This window comes from Nuphar pumila, chromosome 14, assembly GCF_984573655.1.
Source record: "Nuphar pumila chromosome 14, dmNupPumi1.hap1.1, whole genome shotgun sequence".
In the NCBI taxonomy this organism is placed as follows: Eukaryota; Viridiplantae; Streptophyta; class Magnoliopsida; order Nymphaeales; family Nymphaeaceae; genus Nuphar; species Nuphar pumila.
In genome coordinates this window covers 10,931,392-10,946,989 of record NC_143262.1, presented here as the reverse complement: position 1 = coordinate 10,946,989, position 15,598 = coordinate 10,931,392, and the positions used below count along the sequence as shown (strand labels likewise).

At 39.0% G+C, this 15,598-nt stretch overlaps 1 protein-coding gene across 1 annotated transcript; it reads left to right on the top strand.

Moving 5' to 3' along the window:
* The first annotated feature begins 3,791 nt into the window (after positions 1–3,791).
* Positions 3,792–15,551, top strand: LOC149816362 (ras-related protein Rab11A). The gene is made up of 2 exons (XM_089986746.1): positions 3,792–4,162; positions 14,860–15,551. Exons 1-2 carry the CDS (start codon positions 3,933–3,935, stop codon positions 15,302–15,304), a joined length of 675 nt encoding a protein of 224 aa, XP_089842872.1. The 5' UTR covers positions 3,792–3,932; the 3' UTR covers positions 15,305–15,551.
* Positions 15,552–15,598: the final 47 nt, after the last annotated feature.

Here is a 15,598-nt window from a genome sequence, read left to right as displayed (position 1 = left end):
CTAGAAAACAATGTTTTTCAAAATTTCACTCAAAAGAGTAATAGAAGAAGACATCATAATCTTTCCAACACACCAAAAATCATGGCTAAAACAATGGTTTATTTTCTTGGATTTGGTTCTAGATCCAGATCAATTCCATCTTGCCACCCAATCTCAATTATCGTCCTTGGATTTTCATGGAAACCCACTTGCCATTTTAAGTATATGGATCTCTACCCAAATTTGCCATATGAATTGAATGAATTTGGATCTGATCCAAGCCAAGTTGTTGTCCATATTGTGTGTATCCAAACCCAATACAGTCTAAGTTGTTGTCTGAACTATTTGGATCTGGATTAGGTTCATATCCAATTGTTACACAAAAAGCCAAATTAATATCCTAATATCTGGAAATCTGGACTTGTTAAGGTTAGATGGCAACCTAGGTTGCCATCCAATATAATAACAACTTAGGTTGCCGTCCAAGAAGTGTCATTCTAGCCCAAAACCCTTCATTTTGCTCCAAAAACTTGTTTTTTTTTTGTCTTTAAAAAAAAAAAAACTTTGTTTATGTCAAAATCATCAGTCGTGTTTCATGTTATTCCAAGTAACAAAGCTTGCTCAGCCAAAACTTTTTGCTCACATCACCATATTCAAAGAAAAGCCTTTATAAAACTAGCTTAGTCTTCAGACCAGGCAAGACTTCTCTGCCTATAAGATAGCTACTGCACTGTCAAGCTGTCTATATCTTTGTTTTAGTGAGCATGGATGGTTTTGTACGGGTGATAAAAAGGGCCCGTGGACATTTTCCATGTGGCAGAGGGATTCAAACCCAAGCCTTCAACTTGGCACATAACCCGATTGTGTGGGTGATGCTTGATTCATATTCGACCTTATCAACAGATTTGATCCATTTTTGGATCTACTATATGCATTTGGGATTTGGATTTGACAAATCCAGCCTTTGTCCCCCACTCCCGCCCCGGTCCACTGCCATCCCTAATGATGCAGAGCCGCTGCTGCCACTGACAGCCACCCATCTCAACATTTCTTGAGATGGAGACCGAGCCCTTCTCTAAAAATGCAAGATGGGTGGCTGTGTGGGTGATGCATGATGCAGCGTCGCTACATATTATGTGAACACTTTACATTTTACTGTAAAAGTTTATTATATCATGCATAACCTTAATCTTTACTTTTTGCTGCACCAATCGTTTGATTTCTTTCTTAACCAACCATCTGCATGATGTGCCTCAGCAATATGATAAGCTCATTCACTTTGAATCACTTACAAATTGTTCAAAACGCTAGGCTGTCTCTGTAAACATCTCTCTCCCATTTTCCAAAATCTCATCGAGTCATGGTAAAAACCAGAACTATCACATAGACACGCCTGAAAAGACGCTAGAGCATTATATTGGAGTGTCCCTGTGACTTAGCAGAACTGTTTTAAATTGCCGGTTTCCTGCAAATTCTTGTTTGGAACGGTGCAGAGATTTTTTTTTTTTTTAAAAGACAAGTTGGGATTAGGCGACCCCTACCAGTTATACAACTATACCATTGGGTTTTGAACCTTCAACATCCCAACACAAGGTGACGTACACTAACTGCTCCTACCCGACAAGTGGAGCCCCTGTTGGTAATGGCTGCAGAGATTCATCCAAATGAAAGCAACACTGTGGTGGTTCTCTCATTCATGAATTAATAGAAGTAAAGGCTTGACTGTCAGGGACCCCACCCAGAGTTTACCCAGTGCCGAGACGAGGCAGCCCATTAAGTGACCCGGTTCTCAGCTAGGGTTTGTAGTAGGGGTGGCAATTTCTGACACCACCCGCCAACCCGCCTCTTAGGCGGGTTGGGGTTGGGCTTAAGCCAACCCGTTTAATAAACGGGTGGACCCGCGTAACCCGTTTATTAAACAGGTCGGGTTCGGGTTGGGGGTATGCCAACCCGCCAACCCGGCTGACCCGTTTAATAAACGGGTTAGGCGGGTGGGTCAACCCGCCAACCCGTCTGCCAACCCGACCCGTCAACCCGCCAACCCGACCCGCCAACCTGCCAACCCGCCAACCTGACCCGCCAACCTGAAAACCCGTTTACCCGACCCAACCCATTTATTAAATGGGTTGGCGGGTCGTGTCGGGTTACCCGTTTATTAAACGGGTCGGGTTCGTGTTTGCCACAGCTGACCCATTTAATAAACGGGTCGGGTTCGGGTTGAGGTATGCTGACACGCCAACCCGCCAACCCGACCCGCCAACCTGACCCGATTGCCACCCCTAGTTTGTAGTCAATCAAAAACAAAAAAAAAAAAATTAGGGTTGAAACTGGCCTATCCAAGACCAGTTTGAGTCAGGTACAAGCCTATTTACTACGTTGTGCTACATGGTGACACCGGTTCCCCCAAAACGGTTCCAGTCATCCTAACGTCCTACACTGAAGTCATACCCACCTTGGGATCACATTGTTGCAAGCAGTTTGGTTTAAATCTGACTCCCAAAGTTGTAATCTGTATAGTCTGTTTAGTGGAGATGAATGTTTAGAACACCAAAATCTGACCTGTATGCAGGATTTTTTGCAATTAAAAAAATTGTTAAAATGATAAAAACACCAAGATTTGATGATTTAAAACTTTTTTTATTTTTCAGTCAACGGCCATGATCTCAATTTAATTGACCACAAGAAGTCCATCTATGAGGCAAGATTTAATCAAAATAACTTGCCACAATGTGATTCTTGGATTGAAAAGTCACAGATGTTAGGGAATGATTGGATCTGATTCCCCTACTAAAGGGGTAAGATCCACTCACTACAAAAAAATCAACATACTATATTGGGTTTTGAACTTGCAATATCCCAACAACACATGGTGACATGCACTAACCATAGTGACAAATATTGCAAGATTTTATGCGATAATATCATGGGAAATTGCTTAAAAGTTTAAAATAACAAATTTTCGTGAGATTTTCAAAATATCACGAGATTTATGAAAAACATAAATACCACGATTTAAACATGATATTTACGTTTTAAACGGCTATTTATCATGAAAAACTGTGTATTTTTATTTTTAAATAATTTTTATTAATATTTTATTAAAAAATAAATTTTTTTATATTTTTTAATTTATTTTCTATTGCCAAGATTTTGCGAAAAAAATGCCACATTTTATACAAAATTTTCAATTTCTCACAAGCTTTTTGAAAAAACTAGATTTTGCCGTTTTAACATTTGTCACTATAGCACTAACAGCTCCTGCCAAAACAATCGGAGCTTTGTCATTGATGCGGTGCAGGAAAGTAGCCCCACCCGGTGGTGGTCAAATCCATGAAAAGTAGGCTTTAAGGTTTGGGCATCGCATAGTCAAACCCAATGTTGTCAGTATCGGTGCGTATCGACCTATACCAGTCGATACGTATCGTATTGTCAAAAAATTGATACGATATTGACTTAAATCAGTTATTTTTAATAAATATAAAAGTTAACTTACAATTATTTTTTTAATAGTTTTAACACGTGTCACATTCCGATTGATACCTAATATTTTTAATTATTTTTTTACCGATTCAAGACGATACATTTGAGTATCGGACGATACAACTGAATGGTTGGGCAAACGATACAGGTCCGATTCCAATACAGACAACATGGGTCAAACCCAAAGAAGGCGTTGGCTTCACGTTCTTGAGCGGGTCACTCCTTTTTAACCATTATATAATATTATAATGTGTTTAATGTCAAAGAGTGTCCTACAATTATCGATCAGCGGGAGAGAGCTTTGATTCCGGTCGACGCCTTTCTCTCTCTCTCTCTCCCTAAATCTTAGGGCATTTCTTTTGGGCCTTCTAACTAACGACAGAAGTCCCCGGTGTTCTCTGCTGTACTGTGACCTTCTTCTTCTTCGTTGTCTTCGGATTCTGCTTTTAGTAGGGGTACTAGTGCGGAGAAAGATGGCGGGAAGTGGCTACGGAGACCCCAGCCAGAAGATCGACTACGTGTTCAAGGTCGTACTCATCGGCGACTCGGCCGTCGGGAAATCGCAGATCCTCTCTCGGTTCGCCCGCAACGAGTTCACCCTCGAGTCCAAGTCCACCATCGGCGTCGAGTTCCAGACCAGGACGCTCGTCATTCAGCACAAGAGCGTCAAGGCACAAATCTGGGACACCGCTGGCCAGGAGAGGTAGCGATTCTCCTTCCTCTCTCTCTCTCTCATTGCTTCCCTTTTATTTTTCTTGAGATGACCTAGAGTGGAGAAATGCTGGGTTAAAGCTCAGATCTGGCCATTTCCTGGCGTGTTTTTGGCTGCGTTTTGTTTGATCTGGCTTGTATTACTGTTTTCCGGTTGTGGATTGATGGTCTCATTTCTGTTTCGGAGTTATTTCTGGTGGAAATGGGTCTAGATAGATCGTCGAGGTAGATTTTCCGGGTCAATGAGTGGAGGTTGCGAAGATTTGATGATTGCGTTGTGCTTATAGAAGTTCTTCTCGTGATGTTGCATGCCGGATATTTTGTGCATTGTTGATCCATGGAGTATTTTTATGCTTTTCTGAATGTTTCCTAACGAAAATTAGTGATGATAGATCTGCTACGATCTTATATTTCTCATATAATTAGTTGAATTTTTAAAAGATTGTGTTTGCATTGCATTCATGGAAGTACAATTACCGCATGGATGACGGAGAGTCGAGACTCTGTTTCTATGTTCTTTGGGTTTATTGAACTTCTATTACATTGCGTTTCTGTTGAAGTCTTCATTTCAATGTAGTACTATTTTTCAGCCAGCATAGTTCATCCTGCTTAAGATGGACGGTTCGTCAGCGTGCTGCATAAGAGCTGACCTCTTCATTGAATAATGTGCTTAGGTTCTGTTGAGAATTTTCCTTCGTACTGTTGTCTGCAGTTCTTCTTTCTTTGATTATCGTATTAGTCTTGACCTACTAAAAAACCAATGTATGAGCATGAATCCTTTTAACTCGTGTAGTATTTGAAGTTTACATTGTGGAATTGTGGGACCTCATGAATAGCATGGTCACCAATATTGTTCTCGGCAAGGTTTTTCTCTGCAGTTTTTTTTAAAGTTTTTTTTTCTTGGGAAAATATTTGAAGTTTTAAATTTTGAAAAAATATAAAGAATAATAAAAATGATAAGAAATAATAGGTTTTTCTTGCAAAAATGTAAAAAAGCAATTAGAAGGGTTTTAAAATGTAAAAGAGACAAACAATAGAAAACTAATACTTAAAATATATGAGAAAAAATGTTTTTTGAAAATCTCAAGAAAATATCATGATGTTTTGTGTTCATGCTGTATTTTTAAAATATCAGGAAAATCTCGCAAAAATATTGGCTGACCTTGAAATACCGATAATATTGAGATATTTTGAAAATATCGGGAATATAGGTGACTATGATGAATAGAAACCAAAATGCAGTCAGTTGTCTCTTGAATTTCTTTAGTATTTTTTTTTAACATTTGGTGTTGTATATAGGGCTGTATTTCTCTGTTTATCTCATGATTTGTTTGATAATCTGCTAGGCAACATGTTTTAATAAAAAATTAAACCAAGTGAGTTTTGGGGACTCTGTGATTATTGGTTGGCTGCAAGTTAGAGATTTTGTCATTCCTTGTCTTTTCTAAGGAATGCATTAATGCCCTTAGGCACATTTGAAAGCAAGAAAAAATATCATAGGAAGAGAACATTTTGCTTATGGGCACGTTTGGAAGAGAAAAACACTCTCATAGGAAAAGAAAGTCTTGCCTATGAGAGTTTTTGATACGAGAAGTTTTCCAAAAGAAAGTTTTTCACTTGTTTGTGTAGCATGAGAAAAACAAAGTGGGAAAATGTGAAAAAATGAGAGAGAGGAGGAGGAGGGTGGTGGCGAGATGGGTGGTGGGGAGTGTAAAAATAAATGTTTGGAATGAATGGAAAAATTACAAAATTGTCTTTCTTTAACTTTTCCTACTATTTTCCTGCTTCCAAACGTGTCCTAATTTTTGCTATTTTGGCATAGCAGGAGTTAAGGAGATAAAAATTCACTCTCCATTCTCTTCTTAGTTGAGTCCAAATCCACAAGATGGCTAGGAAAAATATAAGAGTCCAAAATAAATTTTCTGATATTTATTGATCATGAAATCAAACTTGACTGCTCCCCTTTTTCCATATTACCTACATCTATATCGAAGCTGCTACAAATGGAATTTCCTCAAACAAACAGTCTCATCCAAAAAGGCTCATTGCGAAAGATTAAACAATCAGGTTGGGTCTTCAACAATTGCCTTAGCTTAGGACCCTCTCAATCCATGAGCTGTTTTTTCTTTTTAATGTTGTTTGGGGCCCGATAGTCGATACATAGACGGAGACTTGCACATGCTTCTTCTGAAACAGCACTGGTACCCCGAATGATGCCTTCGAGGGTTTGATATAGCATTGATCAGCTCCTTGAGTAACTTCCTAAGGGAGGCTCTGTCCAGAGTTTCGGCTTTTCCAGCAATCCATCCCGATGATGTTGGCCTTGCAGAGACAAAAAGGAACTTGTGCTTTCCACTTTCAAAGGCTTTCGTTTAGACATGGAAGAGTCATTCCTCAGGCAAAAGTCCAACGCCACAATAGCGGAGTGAAGGGGAAAGAATTTCGAGATTCTTTCCAGTCAAGAGGAGAGCCAAGAAAATAATACGGAAGCTTCAAGACAATGATGACTGATTTCATCTATCTTAAAAGATTCTAAAACTCTAACCCAGTTGAGAAAATTGTAAATCTCTTACTGCTCAATTAGGCAACTGCCAAAACTCCCACTTAATACCAAATATTACCTTCCTTTTTTTCTGCTTAAACACCAAATAGTCATCTTTCTAATTGACTAAAGCTACTTAAACAAAATTTTAGCAGAAATAGAAGCTAAAATATTGTCTATGATGGTTTGGAAATGTTGGACAGCGACCTGTTGTAGTGCCAATGAGCAAACCTTATGAGATGAAGTAAAAGGAATTAGGTAAAAAAGTATACCAATGAAGAATATGAAGTATTCTAGGTGATTCAAGTTGTATCTCTTGAGAGGAAGGAATGGAGAATCAAGACTCATAAAACCAATCCCATGAAGTTGGAATGGTGCTTCAATATCTGTGACAAATTATAAGTGTTATGGGGGTTGGATACTTCTTTAATTATTAAGATTGGTGATAGATGCAACCATTTTTTGTTTTGATAGGCAACCTGTGGTTAGACAGACCCCTACCAATTCACTTAGAGTTTGAGGTGAAGAAAACTCCCTCAAGGAATAACATTGAGCTTTCAAAATTGACACTTGAGATTACTATTTATCAAAATGTCTTAAACAACATTTGTGGGAAAAGAAAAGAAGCCTTCAAGTGTGGACATCGAAGATAGAGGAGACATTGATTTAAAAGCAATGAGCATGATTCAGTTGTTCTTGATAGATGATTCTTTACAGTACTACAGAAAAAAAGGATTGTAGCCTTTGTTTGAAGTTGTACAATTTTTACAAGATCAGAAGCCTGTCCAACGGAATCTGTTTGGAGGGACAATCTCCATCCATGGGAATTTATTAAATCTCTATTTTACATGTTTTTCCTTGTGTAGGGATGTCAGTGAATCGGATTCTATCCAATATCCAACTGAATTTGATTCCATTTAGTTGCATTTGGTAAGCCAAAACTATATCCAATTATAATCAGATGTGGATATGGTTTTGAATTTTTGCTACCGAATCTGACAAATATCTGAATTTGACAGATATATTAATTTGTTTAGATTGTATGAGCTTTTCACAATCCAAACCCAAATATGAGTTCGAATCATTTAGCCAACATCCGATTAGTTGAATGTGGTATTGGCCACATCTGATCCAAGTCCGAACTGGTTACATCCCTACTTATGTAGTCTGTAACTTGGTCAACTTTCTGGTTTTTCAATATCTGACTGAATCTTCTGCAACTTGGTACTTATAAAGCTCTGTTTTGGAGGTAGTAGTTGAGGTAGGAGTGAGGAATTTTGTTGGAGTTTCATCAAACTAATCTAGCAATGGTTGTTTGGGAGAAAGAAAATGAGAAGGCATTTGAGGAATTGAGGAGGTGTTTGGAGTGTTTCCTCCTCTTTATTTGCACGCAAATTGGCAAATGCCACCTTTGGAGATACATTTGTCAATTCCAGGAATTAAGGGCTCCCACTTTTCTAATTCAAACTCCCTTACCACCTAGCTTCCAAAAAGAGCATAAATTTTAGCAAGAAGAAACTCCAAATGCAGGTATTGTGATTAGGTGAATTACAGGAGTCAAGGGTGAAAAAATTATTAGAGATCTCTGCTTCTGATATGTTATGATGTAGGATGAGTCAAAGTGATGCAGAGCATCCAGATCAACCCAACATATGCGAGGAGCTGGAGGATGATCCGCCATTGACAACCCGATACGGGAAAACATATTCAAGAAGATCCAAGCCAAATTCGACACATGTGGGTCCAAACGGATTTCAAGGGTAGTTTTGTTATTTTACATGCATTGATTTCCCGGATATTTTTGTCTTATACATTTCAGAAGAAACATTTTTTTGTTTGACTTTTGGAACCACACATAAAAACATTTGCATTTTTTATTTTTTTATTTTTTTATAGGAGCCGGATCTTACAAATCCAGATAGTTTTAGTATCCAGTAGGATTTCTTTTGAGGTACTAGAGGGTGTAGTGGGTTTTTGGGTATTTTTTTTATTTTGATCCAGATCTGGGTCCATTTTTTGTATGAAGACCCACATGCCATATGGATGATAATGATTAGGTCTTGAGTGAGGTGGCTATTTAAGTGACCAACTATGAGCCAACCACTTCATCTTAAGCCCATTGGAGGTCTCTAGAAGTGCCGCCCAACTTGAGCTCTCTTCTCACTCTTGGTGGCTCTCCACTGGCCAGCCAAGAAGAGAAAGAAGCAAGGAATTCAAATATTGATCTCTCATTGGCCTCTTTAAAGGTGACCTTCCAAGAGCCCAATGAGAGCCAAGTGATATCATTATTTCTTTTTAAAAGGAATGCAGAAAATGGTGCAGGGACTTTTTGCCTCTATTATGGAATTTTCGAAAATTTGGTTGTCTTCTCCATTGAAGAAAAACGTGAATTTGAAGCTTGGGTTACTTTGTGACTTGAATCTGAAAACTGTGAGCTTGAGTGTGTTGTGAACTTGAAATCGTGAAAATTTTGTAAAGCTTCGGACCATTGCAAATTTGCTGTTGTAACTACCCTTGTTTGAAGGCTTGAGAAGCTGCCAAAGGAAATCGTGAGGAGTTGCTGCTGGTGCGAATTTGCTAGGCATGATCCCCTTCCATTCGACCAGCATTGGGCGTGAACCAGGTTGTTGCAGAACTTGATGAACGTCAAGGGTGCAGACCAGTGAATTTCTTATTTAATCCATTGTCAGTTTGTTGTTCGATCACCTCGATTGAACATTGATGGTTGTCAAACAAATCAGAAGTTGTTGCCCACAATAGTTCCTTTCCCAATCACAATTTGCATACTTAAAACTGTTCTAGTTTAATCTCTTTTGTGCTGAAATTCTGTGAACTGTTGTTGTTGAATATAACTATAGTAGAACTATGTGTGTTTTTATGTTGGGATACCCTTTTGTGAATCTTAATGGTTGCAACCGATTTCCTGAACTTAATGATGAAGAAATGTGTTTCTCTCAAGTACATTAGTATAATTAAAGATATGTACGAAGGAGTAGTAACCAATGTCCACACTTGTGGAGGGGTGACAACCAATTTTCCTATAACGGTTGGGTTACATCAAGGATCTGCATTAAGTCGTTTCCTATTTGCTATAGTGATGGATGAGCTTACGAGATCAATTCAAGAAAATGTGCAGTGGTGTATGTTGTTTACTGATGATATTGTTTTGATTGATGAGTCTAGAGCTGGGGTTAATGCTAAATTAGAATTATGAAGACAGACATTGGAAGCAAGAGGTTTTAAGAGTAAGACAATATATATGGAATGTCGGTTTAGTAAGCAACGAAGTAGTGATGGGAGTGTAGTGAAGCTTGGTGAGCAAGAAATACCGGTGGATGACTGTTTCAAATATTTAGGATCTATCATTCAAAAGTATGGAGAAATTGATGGAGATGTAAATCATAGGATAAAGATTGGGTGAATGAAATGGAAAAGTGCAACTAGAGTGTTGTGGGATCGTAGAATGCCATTGTGGTTGAAGGAAAAGTTTTATAGGACGACAATTAGGCCCGCTTTACTATATGGTACAGAATGTTAGGCTGCCAAGAGACATCATATTCAAAAAATGAGTGTAGCTGAGATGCGTATGCTTAGATGGATGTGTGGAAATACAATAATAGATAAGATTCGAAATGAGGATATACATAAGAAGGTAGGCGTTGCATCCATTGAAAATAAGATGAGAGAGAATCGTTTACGGTGGTTTGGACATATTCGGCAAAGGCCTAATGATGCTCCAGTTAGAAGGATGGAGAAATGGGAAAATATATTAGTTAAAAGAGGTCGGGGTAGGCCTAAGAAGACTTGGGTGGAGATGATTGCAAAGGATATGAATGCTTTGAACCTCACCGAGGACATGGCATTGGATAAAAATGATTGGAGGAGAAGGATTCATGTGGAAGACCCAGAATGATTTTCTTTTTTGGTTCATATCACCAACCCCAATTGTTTTGGGATGAAGGCGTAGTTGTTGTTGAAAGTTTGAATCCCATCTAAATCGCATCGTAGTTGTTTGCTGAAAGTAATTTCCTGCTGAGTTTGTTGCATGCGTTTGCTATTGAGGATCTGGAAACTGTTCTATCGATTATTGCTGGTTCAGTTATATTTTCCTGATTTTGTTAAAGGTTTAAGAATCGGGAAAAGAATTTTATTCTGAATAAATTTGGCTGAACTGCATAGTGTTGCACTGCTTTATTTTCATTTCTAAAAATCGATATAGCAGAGGAAAACTATGATAGCATTTTTTTTCTACGAATCGCAGCATAGCCCATTCTGTTGGGTCTGCACCTATGTCACAGGGATTCGGCTAGCTGGGTGCCGCACCCGCGTCGATGCGATTCGATGCGGTCTACGCACCCAGGGTCATTTTGGTCCAATTTTTCAGACTTAAAAAAATTTGCCAAGAATTTTTTTTAATATATATCACAGGGATTCTCCAACTAGGTGCTGCACCCGATGCGGTCAACCTGACCCTGGGTGCAGTCAACGCACCCAGGGTCATTTATATCCAACTTTTGGACTTTATATATATATATATATATATATATATATATATATATATATATATATATATATATATATATATATATATATTAATTTTTGCCACAACCCCGCACCCGGGTTTTTTGGAAGTGCCGCATCCCCGCACCCGCACCCGCACCCATGTGACATAGGTCTGCAGTGACGTCCAGCTAAGTGACGTCAGTTGGTGGAGTCGCTGAATGTCCACCTTGGCCGCTACGAAGGCTCTGTTAGGTGAGTTCTGACACAATTTGAATACGTGGGTTCAACATCTTTTTGAAATTGGTTGGTGTTGACAAAACTTGATCCGAAATTCCCAGCACGTTGCTAGGTATTTTCTGAGGTCATCATCATACCTAGGGATGGCAGTGGACCGGGGGACAACGGTGCCCCGCCCCGCCTCGCCCTGTTTAGATCGGGGATGAAGTGCATGAAACGGGGATGGAGGCGAGGATGAAGGTTAAAATCTATCCCCGTGCGGGGATGGACTTACGTTTTTCCTGCCCCACCCTGTCCCCGTCCCCAATCCTTCAAGGGATTACTAAAACTAAGGGGAAACAGGGCTCCACCCCGCCTCACCCCCGTTTGGACCGGGGATGGAGGACATGAAACGGGGATGGAGGCAGGGGTGGAGGTTCGGATTTTGAAACGGGGCAAGGGTGGAGACCTTGTCCCCCGCCCCCGCCCTGGTCCACTGCCATCCCTAATCGTACCTGACCAAATTGCACACATCAAGTGTTTGTTGTCCGCTGTGTGTTTACTTGCTGTTGTCATATTGTTGATTGTTATTATTGTTGTTGAGCATATAATATTTGGTGAGTGAAATTGAAGTGCATTTTATTTTGGTTCTTGGTGTTTGATGAAAGTTGGAGGATATAGTTCAGAGTGTTTGGTGCAGGTCGCATCATATTTATTATATGTATATATATAGCGAGCAAACTGCATATACCAGAGTTGCGCAAAGCCGGAGCGGGAAGCGAGGCACTTCCAAAATTTTAGGAAGCAGGAAGCACAGAACGACTTAGAAACGGACCAGAAATCGTCTCGGAAGCGGGGGAAGGCAAAAAAAGAAAAAAAAGTAAGAAAAATAAAAAAACACAAAAAACACAAAAAAATGAAAAAATAAGGGGAAGCGTGCTTCCCCTAAATTGGGAAGTGCGCTTCCCAAATTTTTTTGGTGCTTCCCTGCACGTTTTGGAAGCGCTACGTTTCACGCTTCCCTATATTGTATGGCTCTTCCGGTAACTCTGGCATATACTCAATCTGATTTGTACCCACCCATTAAATTTGAACTTGTTTTCAAAATTACATCCTGTTTTGAAATCAAATCACTTCCACATTCCAAATTAGCTATTTAGGAGCGTTTGCGAACCGACCCCAAGTAGCTAGTTGCATCGTTTTGGTATCAGAGCAAAATGATGCAACTGACTACTTGGGGTCGGTTCGCAAACGCGTATAAAATAAAAATAATTTGATACTAGCATTTTCCTTTGCTATATTGATTTTTAGAAATGAAAATAAAGCAATACAACACTATGCAGTTCAGCCAAATTTATTTAGAATAAAATTCTTTTCCCGATTCTTAAACCTTTAACAAGATAAAAAAAATATAACTGAAGCAGCAACAATCGGTAGATCAATTTCTAGATTTTCTCTAGCAAACACATGCAACAAACTCAGCAGAAAATTACTTTCAGCAAACAACTACAATGAGTTTTAGATGAAATTACTTTCAATTTAATCTTGTGCTAAACGCTGGATCGCGCTCTATTATCTCTTAAATTAAGGAGACTACCCATGCTCACTTTCAAAACCGCAAATTCTGTCCTCCCTCTCCTTTTTTCATGCTTCTCTCACTTTCAAAACCGCAATCCCACTTCTCATTCTGGTAGATGGACCGGTCCCTCCCCCATATAGACCAGATGTGTTCTTTGTGCCATGAGTCATGACCACACTGACAGAATCATTTTTCAAGCTTATTATCTATCCTTGTATGAAGTTTCAAACTCTCTCCAGTGCTCACTATTTTCTTTTCTTTTTATTTATAATCAGCTTCTATATTACATTAGTTTGACAGATGGAAATCATCTTCTGCCTCATCTATTCACATGATAACCTACCACTAATACGTTCTTCAGAATGACATCCCCTATGAACATTCAAATTGGTGTTTCTTGTTGATATTCAGTACATGTGTCGGTTGACCTGATCCTCATCACGTACCAGTCTTCTGCAGTGTACTGTTTATTCCACTACATGGGCTGATTTGTATTGAGAAAAAAAAGTTTCTATTGCCTCAAATTATTATTTCTTCTCCTTTCCTTTTTCTCTTAATTTTTCTTTCTCTCATTTCTTTGCCACCTTTCTGTCTAAGAATTTTCTGTTTGGTATTTGGCATTGTTTGGCTTCTTTAAACATGCTTCACAAGCTATTTCTACTTCCTCGTATGCTTAGTTTTCATCTTCATGAGACCACTAAGCCAACCTCTCGACTTTCTCAACAAAGGAATAATAGTGTTAGAAAGAAAGTGAATCTGGTAACCTACTAATTCTGAATGTGAAAATTGGGAGGCTAAAACCAGACCCGATTGAGTGGACCACTCCAATTTTATACTGAGATTTGTGCAGTATTAATCAATAGAAGATATACCGTACCTACTTCTCTGAGAACAGATTCTTGATATATAGAAATGATTCACGTGATCACGTGCATAAACAATATAATCCTTGGTACAAACTTCTATTTAAGAATGATTCTTCCATGTTCTCTTTGTATTTTTCTTCATAATTTCTTTTTTTTTTTTTGCTATTTAATTTGTCACCATTATGAGTGGTCAAGTAATGGTTCTCTCAGGCTACCCTTTCTATGTCTAGTAGTGATCTTTTCTAGTCTTGGCAACAGGACCATTTAGAGTACTTATAGTACATGTTTGATATGCGGGACACAACCGTGCGGGGGGACAGACGGGTCCTGCCTGGGCGCTGTTCTGTATTTGATACGCTGGGCGCTCTGTGTCCAGGACAGGACAAAGCGTGTCCTGTGCAAAGCTTTATAAAGCATCTGCGCAGGACGCACAGCATTTGTCCTGTGATACAAACACACCCCTAGGGATCTGAATAAGCAAATTTTCAGTGCTTCCTGTTGTTTAATTGATAATAACTTGTTGATTGTTTGACAGATATAATAACTTGCAGTACTTATAATATTTAAAAATTCTCTGCATTCTTTTTTATTTTTTTCTTAATGACTTTGTATTTCTCATATATAATGGATATTACAAGGAAAATTGAAAGTAATACTTCTCATACTCAGTAGTCGTGTGCATCGACTACATAATGACCCCTAGATTATGAAAAGTAACTAAAGATGTGCTCTCCATATCATGCAACCAAAGAACTTTTTTTTTTCCTCTTGGTAGGAAGGGTATGTTTTGGTTGACTATCAAATGAAAATGTTTATTTACTGAGCCAAAAGCTTGTGCATTTGCTTTCTGATATGGGACACTGAGGTTGCCATTCTGATTTTAATTATGCAGTAGCCTTGTTAACCATAAAACTTCATCATTCACAAACCCATTTGAAGTATGCTATGCAACTCTGACAGCTTATTTTCCCTTCTGCCTACAGATACCGAGCTGTCACAAGTGCATACTACAGGGGCGCTGTTGGGGCCATGTTAGTTTATGATATAACCAAACGCCAAACTTTTGATCACATACCAAGGTGGCTGGAAGAACTGCGAAGCCATGCCGACAAGAACATCGTCATAATACTGATTGGCAACAAATGTGATCTTGAAGATGAGAGAATCGTACCTGCAGAAGATGCCAAGGAGTTTGCACAGAAGGAAGGCCTCTTCTTTCTGGAGACATCTGCACTAGATGCAACAAACGTCGAGCCTGCCTTCATAACTGTCCTGACCGAGATTTTCAACATCGTCAACAAGAAAACCTTGGCTGGTGGAGAGGATCAAGCAAATGGGAACCCTGCATCCCTCGCCGGAAAGAAGATTGTTATCCCTGGCCCGGCACAGGAGATTCCCGTCAAGAGCAATATGTGCTGTAGGTCATAAATCTCTCTCTCGCTCTCTCTCTCTCTCTGTGGTTTGTCGTCGGTTTTGCAGTAATGTTCGTTAGAATATTTGAGTAGTTATTGTATCTTATGTATATTTCTATTTCTTGTACGTATGTTTGAGGCATCAATTTGAACTTGGAGGGAAAATACTGGACAAAAAAAAAACAATTGTGGTTGAAACTCTGCTAGTTTTTAAATGTGGCCTGAGGATGTTGATTTGTGGTGAAGTAAAGAGTATGGTTTTCTCATTACTAGTACAATTTCGTGGGGATGAGTCGGGGCTTCTTGGTGT

Excerpts from the sequence above, each read along its gene's own strand:
- LOC149816362 (XM_089986746.1), top strand. The coding sequence starts at position 3,933 with ATGGCGGGAAGTGGCTACGGAGACCCCAGCCAGAAGATCGACTACGTG. Across the intron at positions 4,163-14,859 it reads GACACCGCTGGCCAGGAGAG|ATACCGAGCTGTCACAAGTG; the intron begins GTAGCGATTCTC and ends TTCTGCCTACAG.